This window comes from Eriocheir sinensis, chromosome 45 (assembly GCF_024679095.1).
Source record: "Eriocheir sinensis breed Jianghai 21 chromosome 45, ASM2467909v1, whole genome shotgun sequence".
In the NCBI taxonomy this organism is placed as follows: domain Eukaryota; kingdom Metazoa; phylum Arthropoda; class Malacostraca; order Decapoda; family Varunidae; genus Eriocheir; species Eriocheir sinensis.
This window is the reverse complement of record NC_066553.1, coordinates 10327137-10348337: the sequence shown is the minus strand read 5'-3', so window position 1 is coordinate 10348337 and position 21201 is coordinate 10327137. Positions and strand designations below refer to the sequence as shown.

Here is a 21201-nt window from a genome sequence, read left to right as displayed (position 1 = left end):
TCCTTCAAGTTGGAATGCGCGGCCTCAAACTCAAAAGCGTTCAATGCGTCAAGGACCTGGGTGTCTCAGCTATGTTATCATAACTTTGGTGCATGTTGTGTTGTGGTTGTGAAACCTTGTGTGATGTGAATTATGATATGCCTTTCATTTTGTTGTATGGAAAACAAATACATATTATTTGAAAAATATTCGCACACTAAAAGGCAACACTCACATGGAGTATCTGGTGATTGCCATCTATTTGATTTTTAGACAAACACACACACTCTCTCTCTCTCTCTCTCTCTCTCTCTCTCTCTCTCTCTCTCTCTCTCTCTCTCTCTCTCTCTCTCTCTCTCTCTCTCTCTCTCTCTCTCTCTCTCTCTCTCTCTCTCTCTCTCTCTCTCTCTCTCTCTCTCTCTCTCTCTCTCTCTCTCTCTCTCTCTCTCTCTCTCTCTGTCAAACACACACACACACACACACACACACACACAGCTGGAAAACCAGAAAGAGATAGCAAAGCTGGAAATGAAAAAAACTAGAAAAAGACCATGATATAAAAATTATGAAAATGGAGAGAGAGAGAGAGAGAGGGGTGATTGGGACAAATGAAGACATGGAGAAGAAGATGAAAGAAATGATGAAGAGAGAGATAGCAGAGAAAATAGGAAATGACCAGCAAAACGTGGTTGCAAGGGTGGAGGAATAGATTAAGCATGTAGTCAGTGACGAGTTGAAGGAGTGGAGGAGTGAAAAGGACAATGAAAAACGAGCTTCAGGGAAATACTAGAGCAACAACAGCAGGAACAGAGACAAGATATAGAAAAAGATGTTGTAAATGTACTGAGTAATAAAGAAACAATGGTGAGGGACATGGCAGATAAGAAAAAATGTGTCCTAATATTTGGTGTAAAGGAAGAAGAAAAAACAGTGAAGAATCAAAGGTAAAGTTATGGGAGGAGTAAGGTGAAGAGTATACTGAGAAATATGAATACTGAAGCGGAGTAAAAGATAGAGGAAGAAGTAGATGAAATAACAAGATTGGGAAAGTATGAGGAAGGAAAGAACAGGCCATTAAAGATTAAGTTAAGATCCCAAATAACAACAGAAACCATCCTAAATAAGTTGTGGAGATTGAACAATTCTGAGGAATATAAACAAATATATGTGAGGAGAAATATGACAGAGGATGAAAGAATGAAGGTAAAGGAATTGATAAATGAAGCAAAAAAAAGGAATGAGGAAAGATCAGAGGAAGATAAGAAAATTTATTTTTTGGAAAATGAAGAACAAAAAACTGATGAAGTGGTGGATAAGAGATGAGTGGGTGTAACGGTGTTGATAGGAGGCGAAAGAAAGGGAGAATGGAGAAAAGGTTTAAAGATTGCGTACACTAATGTAGATGGACTTGTATCAAAGAAAATTGAACTAATTGATTATCTAAGGGAAAAGGATCCAGACATCATATGTATAGTTGGAACGAAACTTGGAAAGGAATTGGAACTCGTACTGGATGGAACGAGCAAGTACAACATTTGGAGGAAAGATAAGAAAAAAGGAAAGGGAGGAGGAGTGATGTTAATGACGAAACAAAACCTGAAAATGACGGAAGTGAAATATGGAGAGGACAGTGCAGAAGTGATGGCTGTACAGATACTGACAAACAGTGGAGAGAAGACTAACATAATAACAGCCCATGTCTCCTCTAAAACCAAAAGTTGGAATGAAGTAAGATACGACACTATGCTGGAAGAAACAGTATGGGCACTGACAGACGAGGTAAAGAATAGTAGGAAGGTAATATTAACAGGAGATTTCAATTGCAAAGAGGTGAATTGGAAAGACTATGCAACGGAGGGTGGAGAAAATACTTGGGGAAGTAAACTATTGAAGCTGGCAACAGATAACTTGTTGATGCAGTGGTCAAAGGAAAAACAAGGCTGAGAGGGGAGGACCAACCATCGAGACTAGACCTAATTTTCACAAGAAATGTTGAGCTACGTGAAGAAGTCAGTCACGAGTGCCCCTTGGGAAAGAGCGACCATGAGCTATTAGAGATGAAAACTAGGGAAGGATGTGAACATCGAGATGAGGCTTATAAGGAAAGAAGGAAAACTATGCAAAGGCAGATTACGTTGGACTCAAGACTTTCTTCACTGAGGTAGACTGGAGGGATATGAAGATGAGTACTAACATTCAAAAGAAATATGACATTTTATGAATATTTACAACAGAGGAATAGAGATATATGTTCCACACTACACAGTAAAAACTAAAGGAGAAAAAACATGGTTTGGATGGAGGAGTGAAACAACAAAACGAAACAGAAATAAGGCATGGAGGAATTTAAAGAAAAGACCAAATTAGAATACATAACAGAGACAAATATAAAAATTAAAGAAATGAATATGTGAAAGTAAGGAGAGAAGAGGAAGCTAAATTTGAAAAAAAGAATAATTTCTAGTTGTAAGGAAGAACCAATAATGTTTAATAAATTCATAAATGGGAAGTTAAAAAGAGATGAAGGAGTGGAAAGGCTAAAAGAAAAAAATATATTCTATGAAAAGGACGAAGAAATTGCAGAAATATTAAATAAAAATTTTCATAAAGTATTTACGAAAGAGACTGACTTTGACAGGGGGCTCGAAAATTGTAATGAAGAAAAGCTAAATTATGTAAAGGTTGAGAAAGGGGAACTTTTGCAGCTGATGGAATCTTTAGATGGAAGGAAAGCTGTGGGACCAGATGAAATCTCCAGTCAAGTGCTAAAAGTGTAGAAATGAATTAGTGGAACCACTTTATGACATACTAACATGCTCAATAAATGCAGGTAAAGTGCCCTTAGAGTGGAAGAGAGCAAACATTGTACCAATTTATAAAAGTGGAGATGAAACTGAACCATTAAATTATAGGCCAGTCTCTTTAACAAGTGTAATGTGCAAGATCTGTGAAAGTATAATAAAAAACAATGGGTTGAACATTTAGAAAAGGGAAACATGATAAATGAAGGACAGTTTTGATTTAGAAAAAGGAAATTGTGTGTCACCAACTTACTATGTTTCTACTCAAGAGCAAGAGACATGGTGCAAGAAAGAGAAGGATTGGTTAATTGTGTATATCTAGATCTGAAAAAAGCTTTTGACAAGGTTCCCCACAAGAGGTTACTCTGGAAACTACAGAAATGGGGAGGAAGGGGCGGAAAGGCCATCGAGTGGATAAAGGATTACTTAACAGGAAGAGAAATGAGAACAGTGATTAGAGAAGAGGAATCAAATTGGAGGAGAGTAGAGAGTGGAGTTCCTCAGGGCTCAGTTCTGGCACCAAAAATGTTCATAATATATATAAATGATATGCTGATGGGTATAAAAAGTTATATGAGTCTTTTTGCAGATGATGCAAAGTTAATAAGAAAAGTGAAGATGGAGGAAGACTGTGAAGAACTGCAAAAAGACCTGAATAGAGTGTATAGATGGAGCCAGTTATGGGAGATGGAATTTAATACTAACAAATGCCATGTTATGGAAATGGGGAAAGTAAAAAAAGACCGAGGAAAACATACAGGATGGGAGAAGAAAACTTAAAGGTGGTACATGAACAAAAAGATTTAGGAGTAACGAAGCAAGACACACTATCCCCAGAAAAGCACATAAACAAGTTATTCGGAGAAACCTAAAGGATGATGCAAAATATAAGGGTATCATTCCATTATATGGACGAGGAAATGATGAAGAAAATTATACGACTTGAACTCCTTCAAGAGGAGGTTATCTGGACACCTCTTCTCCCGAAATTGACCTCTCTTTCGCCCATCTCTTTGGATTCTTTTTAGGAGCAGCGCGTAGTGGGCTTTTTTTTTTTTTTTTGTGTGTGTGTGTGTGTGTGTGTGTGTGTGTGTGTGTGCCCTCCAAGTTGTGGCCAGCACTGATGAAATCACAAGGTGTCTTATTTGCCGACGCTTTGCGGGTTAACTTAAACATGTTGAATGCATATTGGACCATCGGTGTACTGAGCGGATGTGCTTCCAAAATACATATAATACTGTAACATTTTATAAGCAAAATGCAAGCACCACATAGTATATCAGTAGAAGAAAATACCATTAAATTCATAAAATAAATTACTTAATGAAATATAATTTTGTTAGATGAAAGTTTTACATAGCGTCTAACAGAACAAAATTAATGCACCAGAAGAAAAATAAATGATCTATTAACTGGGAAAATTAAACTTCCCTGGTAATTCCTATTTATATGAGGCAAGTTTTTCATTGAAACATGGAATGCAGCGATGTGGCTGACCATCACATTCACTGCAGAAGGAGGATACTCATCTAGCCTTCTTTGAAGCCCTTCTAGTTCTGTCGATTCATAACATCCTCTGCATTTCTTCCTTGTGTTCTTTTATTGTTTATCTACTTCTTGAATGAGTGTACAGAGATACAGGTACACATATGCACTGAGGTATACCCAGTACACTGATTCACTGATACGCAATGTGAGAAAAAATTATCAGTAGTCCACAATTCGGTATAATATATGTACCATGTATCTTACCTCTCTGTACAGTGCACCACCCCCAAAGAGTGATACATACTACTTCCTGCTGCTGCAAAAGTCCAATGGACAGTGGCAAAATGGTAAAGAGGAGGTAACACTGGGTGGGAGAGACCGCCAAATTGTTAAACATTGTCAATGTGTTAAGCAGATTTTTTTTTTTTTTTTATTTTTTTTTTTATTTTTTTAGTAGGTATAGTTTAGTTCATCCTCTAAAATGTTTTTTTCAGCCCTTTATTACATTTTTTAACTCAAGGGCGGCTTCATCTTATACCACCCTAACCTATTGACTATAACCGAGATGTGCGGACTTGAGGAGAAAGAGATGTTCTACGCCAAGCTTGACTCTGTAGTTGACCAGTGACCCCCATGCAACAAACTTGTTGTCTTGGTCAACTTCAATGCAGTTACTGGCACAGAGAGAGATGGCTACGAGTTATGTATTGGTCCACCATGGCTCTGGCACTAGGAACATCAGCAGTTCACTCCTGAACTTTGCAGAGTCCAGATGGTGGAGGATTGCTGGTTCCTGGTTCCAGAGATGCGAGACTCGCCGCTGGACTTGGTATAGCAATGGTGTGGTGTGGTAGGGAGATTGATCACATTCTTGTTAGTACTCGCTGGAGGATCCTCCAGAACTGTAGGGTCTTCTGGAGTACTGAGTTTTTCAATCCTGACCAAAGACTTGTTGCAAAACTGAGGATATGCATCAGGTCCAAAAAATTCCCAAGATGCAACCGCCAAGGGTTTCATCTTGAGAAACTGAGGGACCAGGTGTTCACTCAGGAGTGTGCAGTGCTCAAATCAGTTTGAAGTGCTTGGTACTCTGAAGGACCCTGGAGAGTTGTGGGATACCTTTAACCTGTACAGCGTCAGATACGTATGATGTACATATTATTTTTAATACCATTGAGCGTTGGATACGTACGTCGTACGTATTTAATGTATTATTTTTCCCGTCACTGGAGTGTCGAGGGTGATTTCTGTGGTGGTGCCCTAGTAGAGTGATCCTTTGGGAATACTGACCACCCAATATATTTCATTTATTGCCATAACTGGCAAACCTGGCAGCCATTATTCTGGGTACACTTTTTTTTATTTGTGTGGATGTTGGAGGTGGTTTGGATATTGTGATGTGATTACTGGCCTTCATTCTGGGACTGAGAGTGAGTGCTGTTAAGTGTGAGAGGAGGCTTTTCTGGCTTCTCCCCTGTTGATTCAGGAGAGAGGCAGGGGTGCGTCCATGCTCCATCACTTTTTAACACTTAGATGGACTGGGTATTGGGCAAAGTTACTGATCAAAGTCATCGCGGAGCATCTGTTATCGACATCAAAGTTACTGATCTCGTTTTTGCTGATGATGCTATACTCCTTGTGGAATCGACAGAGGTCCTCATGATGGCTCTCGAAGGTCTCCTGGACCAAAACTGAGGTCCAGCTGTTTGGAGGCTTGTTGGATGACACAGTTCAGTCTGTCCATGCATGTGCTGTGGATGTCAAAGTCACTAAAAGCTTCACATACCTTGGTAGCAGAGTGCATGAAGTGAATGAAAAAAAAGACTCAGGAAGCATAATACAAGATACACTGACACCTGAGAAGCACATAAATAAGATATTTGGAAACCAGACATGGGGTAATCATAATCAATTACGGGGTAATTGTAATCAATTACAATCAATTAGAGTTTTTTAAGTAATCGTAATCGATTACCCTCTTATTTTTTTTAAGTAATCGTGATCGTAATCGAATACACTCGACCCTTGATTTAATGGACCCCTATTTAATGGATTTTGAATTTAACAGACCACAAAATCTATCGGACAAATACCCAGCAACGGACATTCTGCCCGTTGCTGGGTAGATTTGTCCGGTGTGACGCCAGCTTTAGAAACGACAATACCCTAAACAGAAGGCCATCGGGTCATGTCGTGAGGCCGCGCCGCACAAATTACAGCCACACACACTGCCTCATGGCCTCTAGGTCTGCCCACTTTTCGGCCACTGGACAGGACACATCGTATAGTGTGTGTCCGCCTTTATGTGGAAAATTGAAAACTGTCGACATCTTGCGCTTGGCCACCCATCCGGGTGGCCAAGCGCACACGTGCAGACAGCCCCAGCTGTGCGCTGGGCCCGGCCCCGAACAGCTGACGGGCGGCTGATGAGCGTCAGCGGCGAGGCCCCTGCATTGGCGGCACCCGAATGGCATCCCCATTAGGGCTCATGTGTGTGTGGCTCCGTATATTATGGGTTTGGGCTTCTCAGTTTGCAAATTCCCATCCTCCACATATTGCACAGGACCCCTTTCCTTTCTTCCATCTCTTCTTTTTTTAAAAGAAGAGATGGAAGAAAAGAAAGAGTCCCGCACAACATGTGGAAAACAAGAATTAGCAAATTGAGGAGCCCGGGCCCCAGAATAATCACAGTCACACACACACAGGCCCCAACGAAAGCACCACCCGGGTGGCGCCGATGCGGGGGCCACACTGCTGACACCCATCATTACCACCACTATCATCAGCCACTTGTCAGCTGCTCGAGCCCGGCGCGCGGCCGGGCCCACTCGCACACATGCGCCTGGCCCCCCGGATCATTAAAAAAAAAAAAAAAAAAAAAAAAAAAAAAAAAAATGTTCCCATCTAGAAGGGAGGCTGGGTAGATTTGTCCGGTGTGACACCGGCTTTAGAAACATCAAAACCGTATTTTCAAGCAATGGACCACCCTTCCCCCTTTTAATCCATTAAATCAAGGACCGAGTGTACAATAAAAATGAAATCGTAATCGTGATCACTTTTGCGATTACATTAGCAAAGTTTTAGTTAATAGTTTCTCGTACAGCAGATATGTACTCTAAATATCTGTAGTAATTCAACCAATTAAATATTTAGTATGGTACATGTGTATGAAGTTTGCAAGTTCACCTTTCAGTCCTTCGTGTAATCACAATTGTAATCACAATTAATACATCTTGTAATCGTAATCGATTACACCTAATTTTATTGCAATCGTAATCGGTGTTATTAGAGAAATGAAGGGCAAAGTTGGGGAAGTTGGAGTAAGAATGTTCGATGAGGGAAGGAAGTGGGTACTGAATTCGATACTGTTTGCTGATGACACGGTGCTCATTGCAGAAAATGAGTGATCTACAAAATTTGGTCAGTGTTTTTGATAGTGTCTGTAACAGGAGAAAGCTGAAAGTGAATGTCAACAAAAGTAAAGTGATGGTTTGTGAGCGAAGTATTAGTGGGGTTGTAAATTTTGTATGCCCATATAGAGTGGGAATTGAATGTGAAAAAGAATGCAAAATAATTTTGAATGGTGAAGAAATGGAGGAGGTCAATGAGTGGAAGTACCTTGGATCAGTTATGTGTGAGCATGGTGGTACGGAGGGAGAGATACGAGAAAGGGCATTGCAGGGAAGAAGGGTGGTAGGGTCTTTGGGACGAATCATGAATGGCAGAAGTGTGAGCATGGAGGTAAAGAGGGATTTGAGAAATACAATAATAGTGCCAACCCTCACATATGCAAGTGAAACGTGGGCCTGGAATGAAAGTCAGAGGTCTAGAGTGCAGGCAGTGGAAATGAGTTATTTGAGGAGTGCTTGTGGTGTGAGTAGAATGGATGGAATGAGTAATGAAAGTGTGTACGAGCATTTTGGAATGTGTCACAGGGGTGAAGGGAAGACGTGTGGAGTGGTGGAAGAAGTGAAGCGACAGACTTTAAAGTGGTTTGGCCACATGGAGCGAATGGAGGAGAGTAAGATGACCAAAAGGGTGTATGTGAGTGAGATAGAGGGAATGTGAGTGAGGAGGAGGGAATGCTAGAGGACGACCTCCATTGAAATGGAGGGATAGGGTGCAAGAGTACGCTAGGGAGAGGGGGTAAAGATCTTTGAGAAACTTTGAGCAGGCAAGGAGGGAGTGTCTAGAGAGAGAAAGTTGGAAACTCTTCTGCCTTGGCCATCCCCTGGTGGGAGCTCGTAGGAGCAAGCGTTGATGAAATGATGATGACGTAATTCGGAAAATATGAAGTAATCATAACCGTAATCGATTACATAACATAAATAGTTGCCCCACGTCTGTCGGAAACATAGTTTGCTGCAAAGTATTAGTGGCATTTCACTACTTAGATGGGGACGTGATGAAGAAAATAATAACATTGATTAGACCAAGGTTACAGTAAGCAGCGGTTGTTTGGTCACCACACAAGAAAAAGGACACAAGGAAACACAAAATGATTCAAAGGATTGCACCTAAGATGAGGAACTGGACCTACCAACACCAACACTCAAAGAAAGAAGAGAAAGAGGAGACCTGATAGCGTTGTACAGGAATACAAGTGGAATGGACGTGTTGGATGGAAAGGATTTAATCGAGACAGAAGGGAGGAGGCAACTAAGAGAACTCAGCAATAAATTGAGAAAGGGGACTTGTTTGAAAGACAGAAGTACAGTTTTCCATACAGGAGTGTGGATAAATGGAATGGTCAAAACAAAGACATTGTTGAAGTGGGCAATGTCCATAAAATGAATTAAAATTTGAACAAATATAGATTGGGAGTAGGAACATCCGAGCTTGAGCTCAGGCCTTGTATACTACAAATAGGTAAAACACACACACACACACACACACGGAACCACTCGAGTGTAAGCCCAGGCCCTGTAAAACTACAACTAGGTAAATACACACACAGATTTTACATGTATTTACACTATAGCATAGCTGGGCGTTATCGTGATAAGTTATCGTGATACTTTATCGCTGATAACAAAATTGGATTATCGGCCATCCGCTACTTATTTAAATATATATCAGTATCTTCGTTACTTTTGTAACCAATCTAGCGATAATCACTACTTTTTTCCGCCTAAAAGTCTCCCTACTCCACATGCGTGGCCCGGTGTTGTATGAAAAAACTTTGGGGTATGAAATATCTTCGGTGAAGATATTTCATACTTAGATCATCAACATTAAAATACTAGGTTATTTTTTATATGTTATTCAAAAATCACTATATCGAAGAGAAAAATAAATTAACTTTGCTCAAAAAATGATTATTCATTGCCTCAAATTTGATATTCCAAATTCGTTTGTGAGCATGCCATGGTATTGAAGGCACCCGGTGTTGTGTTATTTGGTGTCCCATCGTCAAAAGCTGGCACTTTTGTTTACAAACACTGGTCTCTCGTGAACTGCGCATGTTCAGACCAGTAAGTGTAGACCTGTACAGTCTCGCAAAGCTTTTTAACACATTAAGAGTTGCTGGAAAGCTGAATCAGACATACAGTACCACCATCCTCGCTGTTTCTAGAACGACACTCTGTACATATAAATACAACTCGTACAGAGTGTCATTCTAGAAATAGCGGGGATGGTGGTAGTGGTACTGTATGTCTGATTCAGCCTTCCAGCAACTCTTAATTACGGTTAAAAAGCTTTGTGAGAGAGACTGTACAGGTCTACGGTTGCTGGTCTGAGCATGCGCAGTTCATGAGAGATCAGTGTTTGTAAACAAAAGCGCCAGCTTTTGACGGTGCACAAATAACAACACGGTTCAGGCGTTTCTAGTATTACCGTCCATAGGTACGTGTCAGTGTGTGGTTTTCAGGTTTTGTAAGTTTTCTAAAATACAGATAATGAAAATTTTAATTCATCTGTGTTTTTCTGTCTGAAATATCAATATAGTATCATTTTCGCCTATCGAACTTATCGCTAGCTAGTATTGTAATTGTGGATTTATATTGGTTATCGCCTATATTTATGTCTCCAGTTAACAAATATCGGTTATCACTGATAAGGTTTTTCATTATCGGTTATCAGGAATAAGGTTTTCTGCTATTGTGCCCAACTGTGCACTATAGTATAGGAAAATTATGTTTATATTACACAAAATTTACATTACCGTGTGTGAATTCACCAGGAATGCAGTACCTGTGTAAATTGAGAGGTGCTTGTATGTCCCATGCCTGCACACAAGTTTTAGTAAATTTTTTTATGAAATGAAATGTAGAAGCTAATCTAGTATTCATATTTGTAGTTATTTGTATTTGAGTTACTACTTCAGTGATTTCTAGGTTTATAGATATATCTTCATAATTTTGGAATGGCCTGTGTCATAATGGTAATGCATATTTTTTTGTTGTTCACAGGTGGTGTTGAGGCTAAGGTGCACGGAGGCAAACTGTCGGTCAAAGTACTGAGGATGAAACCAGTGTATGTACGGCCAGAGGGAGGTGAAGGAGTAAAACGGCCTACTTGCTACGTGTGTGGGTGTCCACGGTGTGGGGAATATCCGCTGGCAGTGAGGCAGCAGGCCACAGGTCCCTACTTTCCCTTTCTTGAGACCCACGAGCCCCCTGATGGGTCTGAGCCTCCTTCCTCCGATGGGCGCATTCTCTCCTGTTTCCTTTGTTATTCGTATTTGACACAGCAATGGCAACTGTATGAGCGTGACAAGGTCCCACCAGTCAAACGCATTTATTGGCTCAAACGAGTGGACAATGGGCCCTTCACGGGTGTGGAAGTTGGGGTGCAAAGTGAATATGCTTCGCAGCTTTTGGGTCTTGCACCTGACCCACCTTCCCAGCCTTCTGAAGTTAAAAGAGCTGGATCAGCCAGTGGGAGTGTCAGATCACACCCACAGCCCCCACAAGCACCATTATCCTTGCCACTGCCACTACCTCCCCCTACCACAATGCACCAACCAAGTCCTGCCATGGAGGTTAAGAAAGCCAGAGTGAACGCACCTCAGCCGCAGCCTCCAAGCGTTCCTCTTCCACCCCCAGGAGTGCCCCTACTCCCCATTGGTATGCCCTTGCCTCAGCTTAGCACACAGCAGGAAGCCTTAGACTTATCTTTGGAAGGCCGGCGTGGAATCAAGCGTGAAAGAGAGGAGGAATTACAGACACAGGACCCTGGTAGTATAGCTCCTAGAACTGAGGTGCTGGACCTGCGCATGCCTGACAAAAATGCCACCACTGAAGTTTGCTATGTGTGCGGGGAGCACTATAAGAAGGGAACTTTAGTAGACATATACGCCAAACAGCAAAATGAAAACTGCCCATTTTTTCCAAGCCTTATGTTACACCCTCGTCCTAGCAAATCTCATCCCATGGAAGCCTCTGGGCGGGTACAAGGGTGTTGGGACTGTTTCAGACATATGCAGACACAATGGGATGCCTATGAAACTCGAAAAATTCCGCATGCAGAAAGATTTTATTCCCTTCGAAAGAAAGCTATACCTGTTGTTGATGATTCAACTGCCTTTGTATGTTACAAGTGTGGGCAAGAATGCCCTTCTAGTTCTTTGTGCTTGGTGTACTGCAGACCCAACTCTGATAAGGAGCCCTTTTATCCCTTCATCGAGAAACTGTGTCCTCCAGAAGGTGCGTCTCCCATCTCCCCACAGGGATTAGTTCAGGTGTGCTCTCCATGTTTTAAAGCCATTCCCCAGCAACAGAAAGAGATTCTGGGGAGAGAGGAAAATGCTTCTAGCAACAATGTGTTACCAGTGAGGCTGGCTGACAGAAACACAGAACAGTGTGGAGGAAGCAGCAGTCCTGTGGGACACACCCAGCCAGGACCTAGTTCTTCAATGACAATTGCAGATGGTGATTCGTTGCTGGATGAGGCCACTTGTTATCTGTGCCATCAGAATCATTCTCGTCAGACTATGCATTGGCTTGCCATGGTGGCAGAGAGCTCAAAGCAGGATGGCATGTACTTTTCTTTCCTGAAATACTTACCAAGGATTGCCCAAAACAGTGTGGTAGAAAATGGCAGAGTCTTGGCCTGCTCCCCTTGCCACCAGCACCTCAGCAATCAGTGGACGGAGTATGAAAAAGACAAGGTGTCAGAAGAACACCGTCAGTTCTCCCTGAGGGCCATTCCCACCAACTCCATGTCACCGCGCCTCACTCCTGGGCCAACCATCTCCTCACCTGGTGTGTCCCCGACAAATGGCTCACCAACCCACTCCTTCAGTATTGTAGCTGAGGCTCATTTAAAGTCTTCCACTGAGGGAAAAAAAGTCACCTCCAGCTACACAGGACAGCCCCTTCACACACTGGAGGTGGTGCCTGCATGCCCTGACCCTGGCACACCAACCCTCTCTGTCATCACTACCCAGAAGGCCCTAAATCTAGCTGCCAACTGTTTTGTGTGCAGTTTTCACTCCAAGCCAGGCCAGACATATTCGCTGCGCAGCAAACCCCATGGTTCAGAGCCTTTCTTTCCCTTCCTCGCCAAGCACCAGTCTGCCCATCCTGAAGCTCGCATTGATGACTCCTGTGTGCTAACTTGTCTCTGCTGCTTCCACTCCCTCATCCTTCAGTGGCAGCGTTATGAGAAAGAGAAGGTGGCTCACTATGCCAGATTATATGACACCTACAATTACATGTGCTTTATCTGCAGTCTCAAGACATATCGGAAAAGATTATACCTTCTCCCTGTTAAGGTAATTATCTTCACTGTCATTTCTTACATTTATATTATATATACATATATAGGAAATCCTCTATAAATCAAACTAATTGGGGGGGAACCTTGTCCGGAAAAGCTGAAAAGCTGAAATATCTGAAGTTTAAAAACTCATGCATACGTAGCAAAGCCGTTTCAGAGTTTACCAGCGATTCTGATTAACTCTTGCATGAAACATTAAGGCCTCTACCATTTCAGGTTTATACGTACTTACTCATCTTTTATTTCTTTTTCCTGTAACATTTCTGTCTTCAGTATTTCCTTCTTTACTTCACCTTTGTTTTCAAACACCCACTTTTCTTTCAGCTTTAACTTTGCCAGCACTGCAAGATGGTCAGATCCATCGAACATTCCTCTTACTACCTTCACGTCACAAATTCCTTTTCTAAGCCTTTCATCTACTGCCACATAATCAATCAATCCTTTTTGCTCATTATTTTTTCCCCTCCTCCATGTGTATTGGTGGATGTGTAGAGCGGCGACTATGCCTGATGAACGAGCCTCCCATAACCCACTTAGCCAGTGGGGTACCTCTTTGGCCGACTCGGTAAGGAGTGGCTCTCCCGTCACGCTGGTCGCGGGTTCAATCTCAGGCAGCCGGCGAATACCCTCACCTTGTCTTGATTAATTTCTCATGTGTTTCGATACACGCAGAGGACGTGTAGGAAAATAGAAAAAGAGAAAATAAACTCCCGGGGCATGACAGTAGAGTTGTCTTCAGCTTCGATCCTCTGTTTTTATTATCTTACTATCCAGTGCTCTTCCTAGTTGTTAGGGCAACGCAACACGAGGTTAAATTATTATGAGGTTTATTCACATTCTGTTGGTAATGGTAGTGAGCTTATTGGAGTTAAGTAACAATATTATTTACAATTCATCATTCTGTTGGTAATGGTAGCGAGTTATGCTGAAGTTAAGTAACAATCCTAATTATCACTCATCACTCCTATTCACCTTACAAGGGCACACTCATCACAGATCAGACTATTACAACTATATATATATTAATATATATATATATATATATATATATATATATATATATATATATAAATATATATATAGATATATAAATATATATATATATACACACACAGGTAACTCTCAATTTACGCGAGTATTGTGTCCTTGAAGAGGTTGCGTAAATCAAAAACAATGTAAATCAAACATGAGGTAGGTTTGTACCTTTATTGCCTACTGTATCACTCTTACTCCTCTCCCTCTCGTGGTTCCTCCTCTGGCTGCCCTTCCCCTCGTGGTAGCACAGCAGCGAGGGTGTTGTTGTTGTTGTTGTTGTTGAGTAGTGTGGGTACTGTATTGTTGTTCAAGTGGTGCGCGTGACGAACTGAGCTCAGCTGTGTGTGAGTCCAGTTGCGTGAGACATCTGGTGGCCACTCCATAAAATATCGTGTATAAGTGAAAAAAATGTGTAAATTAAACATTTATTTGGATTTTGGACACTGCGTTATTTAAAAAACGCGTAAACCAAACTCAGATAAATCGAGTTACCTGTATATATATATATATATATATATATATATATATATATATATATATATATATATATATATATATATATATATATATATATATATATATATATATATATATATATATATATATATATATATATATATATATATATATATATATATATATATATATATATATATATATATATATATATATATATATATATATATATATATATATATATATATATATATATATATATATATATATATATATATATATATATATATATATATATATATATATATATATATATATATATATATATATATATATATATATATATATATATATATATATATATATATATATATATATATATATATATATATAGTATGGTTTCCAATAGTACGGTTTCAGTTTTATACGGATTGTCATGGAAGAATTTTTTAGGATTTTTAAATTTCCCACTTGTCACACCAAGCAGCAATGGTGTGAGTGGCAACACTGTTCTACCAAAACACCTGCTGAAAGCACCCCAAAGTGTTCGAGAAAGGTGTTCACCTTGCAGAAGAATTCAGATTTAGGAGAAGTTATGTTTTGGGATGAGTTTACGTTGCGTTAGGGAGAACATATCACGTGAATGAGAGCAGTGTTCGCTGTATCTATCATAGTGTAAAAGAAATTCTTGCCACAGTAACTGCCAGTGCTCAAAGAGTGCTGCAAGAGTAAAGATATAGGCCGTCCTTTGACTAATTCTCGTCGTTGCTATGGTGACGGCGTCTCACTCGCAGCAAAATGGCGTACGCTGATCTTCCAAATGCTACGGTTGCTGAGCCAATCAGCGCCCAGGATACAGAACACTGCTCTGGTTGGTCGCCTCCCATCCATTAGCCAATAGTGTGCCGTGTACGATCACACGTGGGTGAACTAGCTCAAACGGAAGCGGGTGTAGCTGTGTTTTACATACATGCGAGTCTTTGTCTACTCATCTGCAGCGCGCTACGTATTTTATTTCAATTTAATATTATTTTAATACATATGTTCTTATTAATAGTCTCTTAATTTTTTATATTGTTTACAATTTTTTAGACTAGAAAATGCTTCTTTTACTGAAAAATAAGTAAAATAACAAATATTAAAATACCTCTATACGTGGAACATAAAATCCGATCGCATGATATAGAAAAAAATCAGCGTCTGAAACTAAATATTTACAATTTTAAAATCCGCGATTAGTGAACTGCGATATGGCAAGGGATTACTATATACAGTAAAACCCTGATTATCCGAAAGCAGATTATCCGAAAAACTGGATTATCCGAAATTGATCTGGATAATGCAATTAAATTTTTTTTTTTCTATACTAAAACGATATAAAACATCAAAAATAAATAAAAGTACCTACATATGTACTATATTAACACATTTAAAATTGATAAGAACAGTTAAAATGAATATGCTTTCTAATACATATTGCCGAAATAGCTTGTAACGAATAGATCAATGTATTAGACAAAAAACATTAAACAAACTCTCAACAACACCACGTCCGCACCTTCGCCCCAGCAAGGGCGTGGTGCCGAACAAACTACTGCGACTACTCTCACCGTACTCTCAAGACAACGACACAAACACGACTCCCCTCTCCACTCCATGCCACATTCCCCTTCCAACATACGAGTTGCGTGATAATATGAGTCATCATACTGTGTCTCCACTTGCACGATGCATCAAGGTCACACTTGCAAGCTTGCACAACCATTCACAATCGCACTCTGCAGCATTCACAATTCAGATCTGCAACGCTCACAAGTATCAACATACACTGGTCCAGACAAGGAGACACACAGACAAACATACAATAAAACATTTACATCACATGTTTTAAGCGTACTACTTTGTTTAGCGTAGCGTGTGTTTATTGGTTTCATTGTTTACATCGTCAGTCGGCGGCAGTCGCGTCACACACTTCACACTGGGCAGTCATGGCGTTCTACCTGTGCCGACCTCACTTCTTTCAAAATCAAAATGGCCATAAATCCGGATTATCCGAAAATCGGCTTATCCGAAGAGGCTTCCCTTCCATTTCGGATAATCGGGTTTTACTGTATATATGAAGCAAAAAACGCACTTTTTTTATTTTAAATGCGGAAACGCTAAATTTTGGTAATGTTCATTGGTTTTTAAGGTGACACTTCAATCAAAGACCAAATTTTAATATGTCATACACAGTTCATGATATTCATAATAATCCGAACATGAAGGAAGTACAAAAACGAAAATTTTGCACTACGCTAGGACGAAAAGCTTGCACGCTTGCAGTGATGCTATTACGCTTCTACATTTTTTATTTCATGACTGCTTTCTTATCTCACTTTCAACCGCGTAGGTGATAATGTTATTTGAAGGACTCCCAGGCCTATTTCTTGTGCCACCGTATATTCTCGCTTATAAAGGAAGGGTCAAATAGTGTTATACCACAAAATCGGGATTTTCTTAGATGGCGCGAATATGTCAAGACGCCTCATATATATATATATATATATATATATATATATATATATATATATATATATATATATATATATATATATATATATATATATATATATATATATATATATACAGTAGAGCCCCACTTAGCGCAAGATCAATTAGCGCGAGCCACCATCTACCAAAAAAAAAAATTAATTAGCGCGAAAGCCTCAGTTAGCGCGAGCAGCCACCACGACTGAATTTTGAAAATTGCGCCAAGCCGCCATGATGCGCGGTGGCCTGGGTGGCCTGCCTCACACCACAACACTGTCCCCCGCCACCACGTGGCGGGGGACTGTGTAGATTGTAGATCTCCCGGTGTTGTTTTCCTTTTCTTCTTCCTCTTTTGACCTGTAATGCATGGCAGTGACGGTGAAAAGTAATAGTGAAAAATTGCAAAAGGGCATCGAAAAGCAAAATCAGGGAAAGAAAAGGACAGAAAAACACCTAAGTTCAGGGTTAAGTGTATAAGTGTGCACTGTGAAGTAACTAAGGGCCGCTTTCACAGTCACTGTTTGTTTTGATCGTTACCAATGGCGGCGATCGACGCTTAGTATTTCATGTGAAACTGGCCGATGGGGTAGTGGCGGCTGCAGATGAAGCGAGAGATGTTGAGAGTGTGTGGTAAGGTGCGGGGCTAGGCATATAGCTTGTCACCCCTTCTGTCATGTCATTAAGGACTATCGTCCCTACATGCCGCTGGATGTTTGATAGATTTTGGTAAAATAAATTTCATCAATGCTTCGTGGCAATTTAATTTCAAACAAAACAATAATTATTATTGTTTTCATCCGCAACTTTCCCTTCCACGACTGTTGGGAAGAGAAAGTAGTGGCAGTGCTGCGATGCATAATGGGCTCCCGCACTCACTTTCTTTCCCTGAAAGGGAATTCTTCACAACGACGCATTAACGGGTTAATATAAATTACAAACATAATCGGAGCCAGCACCGATCCTTGGGGGACTCCACTCGTCACTTCCATCCAGCTTGATTTATTATTCCTGATTACTGTTCTCATTTCTCTCTTCGTCAAAAAGTCCATAATCCTATCCAATATGTGTGTGTGTATGTGTGTGTTCATATAATCTAATGGGGAAGGAGAAAGGGAGGAAGAGTGATAGAGTGAGAGATAAGACTAAAGATAAGAGGGTATGAGAAAGGAGGAAACAAGGAAGATGAGTGGAGGAAATGGGACGGGAAAAGAAGAGAGGTAGGGAGGGTCTGGTTGTTGGTGGTAGCGAGTGTTCTAAGTGCTAATCGGTTCACGGATAGAGAAAGTCATATCCGCCAGGGTTAGCACTTAGAACACTTGCTACCACCAACAATTAAGTGACAAGAGATAAACAATTAAACGCACAGGAAACAGCGAGACAGGAGCACGAACGAAAACACTGACACAAAGTAAAAATGAACATAGAGTCTATGCTGCAACGCCCCATTTTCTTATTGTCAATGAGGGGAAGGAACACGAAATTTGAGCGATGACTGCTACAAGGTAAAGGTGAGGAAAGAGGGGGAGAGAAAGGGTGTGAGTGGGAGGGAAAGAGATTAAAAGAGAGAGGTAGGGAGGGTCAGGTAAAGGTGAGGAAAGAGGGGGAGAGAAAGGGTGTGAGTGGGAGGGAAAGAGATTAACCCAGTAGCAAGGGTGGGCCAAATTTGTGGCTTTACTGTGTAGCAGCGACGGGCCAAATTTGTGCCATGATTTTAACCCCCTTAAATAGATGATACATAAACTGATCACAAATACTTTGATATATATTATGAAATAGTTTGTGAGTGATGATTTTTTTCTCATTTTTCTCGCTTAGAGGGACCATTAAGAAACATGATCCCGCTGCTACCAGGTTAAAAGAGAAATACTGGGAAGGAGGTGAAAGGAAAAGAAGAAAGAAATGAGAAAAAAGGAGAAAAATACAGGGACGGAGAGGGAGAAGAAAGAAAGGAAGTGTGGGAGGAGTGAACCAGGGAAAAGACTAACGGTGCAATAGGCTGCGACGGAAAATTAAAAAAAAATAGGTGGGTGACGTAGGTGCTTAATTAGGTGTGTTCCTTATTACGTTGATTTATATGGTTTTCATTTTTTAGGCTTGAAAATGGTTATTTTACTGCAAAATCCCGTGATATAGCGAAAAATCTACAATACGATACAATTTAAAAATCCGCGATACAGCGAGACCGCGATAAGTGAACCGCGACATGGCAAGGGATTACTGTATAAGAACATACGAACATACGAACGTAAGGAGTCTGCAAGAGGCCGGTTGGCCTATACAAGGCAGCTCCTAAAGAAACTAATGAGAGAGAGAGAGAGAGAGAGAGAGAGAGAGAGAGAGAGAGAGAGAGAGAGAGAGATCTTTGAAAGTGGTTGGTCACCACTAATTATTGCATTAATATGCGTGCCAAATAATATTTTTGTTGATTTCGGGTTGGCGGGGAAAGTAAATGGTTGGTTTCCTATGGCACGGCCATTGCTCAGAACCAATTAACCGCATCATAAGGGACTCGACTGTATATATATATATATATATATATATATATATATATAGATATATATATATATATATATATATATATATATATATATATATATATATATTTATATATATATATATATATATATATATATATATATATATATATATATATATATATATATATATATATATATATATATATATATATATATATATATATATATATATATATATATATATATATATATATATATATATATATATATATATATATATATATATATATATATATATATATATATATATATATATATATATATATATATATATATATATATATATATATATATATATATATATATATATATCTATATATATATATATATATATATATATATATATATACATACCGTATTTTACAGCTTACAAGACGCTGCATCTTGGAAGATGCACCCTAATATTGGAAAGAAATTTTGAGAGAAAAAAAAAAAGTCATTCTCACAAGAACAGCTTCACCATATCCATGAATTTATGTAACCTTTTCTTAAAACTATCTATTGTCTCAGCACTCACCACAAGTGTGCTGGAGCACTCACCACAAATGTACAACTAGGCAATTTCAACTACCGTTGGTAAATACACACACACTGAAACAGTGGGTCCCCGACATAAACATGGCGGCACGTAGGCTATTGGTTTGTTTACATTCATCACTCGTCTGATTTTGTCCGTGTGGCGATGACATAACAGTTGGTGGTTAGTAAATATACTATACATCTTTCATTGTCCAAGGGTGGTTTTATTTCCATAAAAGTGCATAGGAGACAACACATCAACACAGCTGATCCAAATGCAGCCGATCAATCTCATGTCCCATACAAATTTTTCTTTGATGCATTACATAGACCATAGCTCATACTATCTGTTTTATTAACTTCATTGTAACTTCTCTATTTTATCATTTTCTCTCTCTCTCTCTCTCTCTCTCTCTCTCTGTTTGTCTTTTCAATGTAGCCAAGATCAATATTGTTTTATTATTATTATTATTATTATTATTATTATTATTATTATTATTATTATTATCTCTTCGTTGAAATTTCCACGTGGTTTCTTCGCTGAGGCCTGAGATGCCAGTGCTTTGAGCTTTCCCACGGTCGAGGTCTTTCTATTACCAGTTGCAGTTAATGTGTTTTGTCTGAATATGTTGGACAGTTTGAATAATGTTTCACTGTCCCTGTCATGACGTTCCTATATAAGTAGTCTTTCGTTTTCGCTCAAACACTGGAGAATTCCTCCTGCCATGTGTGTGCGAGATGGTGAGATGTGGGAGAGGCCAGGTCAGGACGGGGGAGGGAAGGAGGGTGGTCGCAATTAATCTCTTGTGGAACGCAGTGCAGCTGTGGAGAGGGTGGAGAGGACATCCCAGGGGATTTAAATTCTCTGAGTGTATGGGGTCTGGCAACAAGGGCTGGATCAGGGAGGCAGGACGCTCCTCAGTGACCCCACTGACTGGCATACACCTTGCACTAAACACACACACACACACACACACACACACACACACACACACACACACTCACACTCACACTCACACTCACACTCACACTCACACTCACACTCTCTCTCTCTCTCTCTCTCTCTCTCTCTCTCTCTCTCTCCAAAAGAGATTAGGGTGTATAGGAGCACATTATATGGGAGGTCAATT

General features: G+C 39.9%; 1 protein-coding gene across 7 annotated transcripts in view; it reads left to right on the top strand.

The window, feature by feature from the left end:
* LOC126980729 (uncharacterized) overlaps positions 1-21201 on the top strand; it is a 57020-nt gene that overhangs the window by 13676 nt on the left and 22143 nt on the right. For 6 of the 7 annotated variants that reach the window (XM_050831010.1, XM_050831014.1, XM_050831015.1 and 3 more), the window contains one exon: positions 10682-12987. The exons of the other annotated variant lie outside the window; for it this stretch is intronic. In XM_050831010.1, coding sequence (XP_050686967.1) covers positions 10682-12987 — 2306 coding nt within the window. The remainder of the gene's footprint in view (positions 1-10681; positions 12988-21201) is intronic. 7 annotated transcript variants of the gene reach the window in all.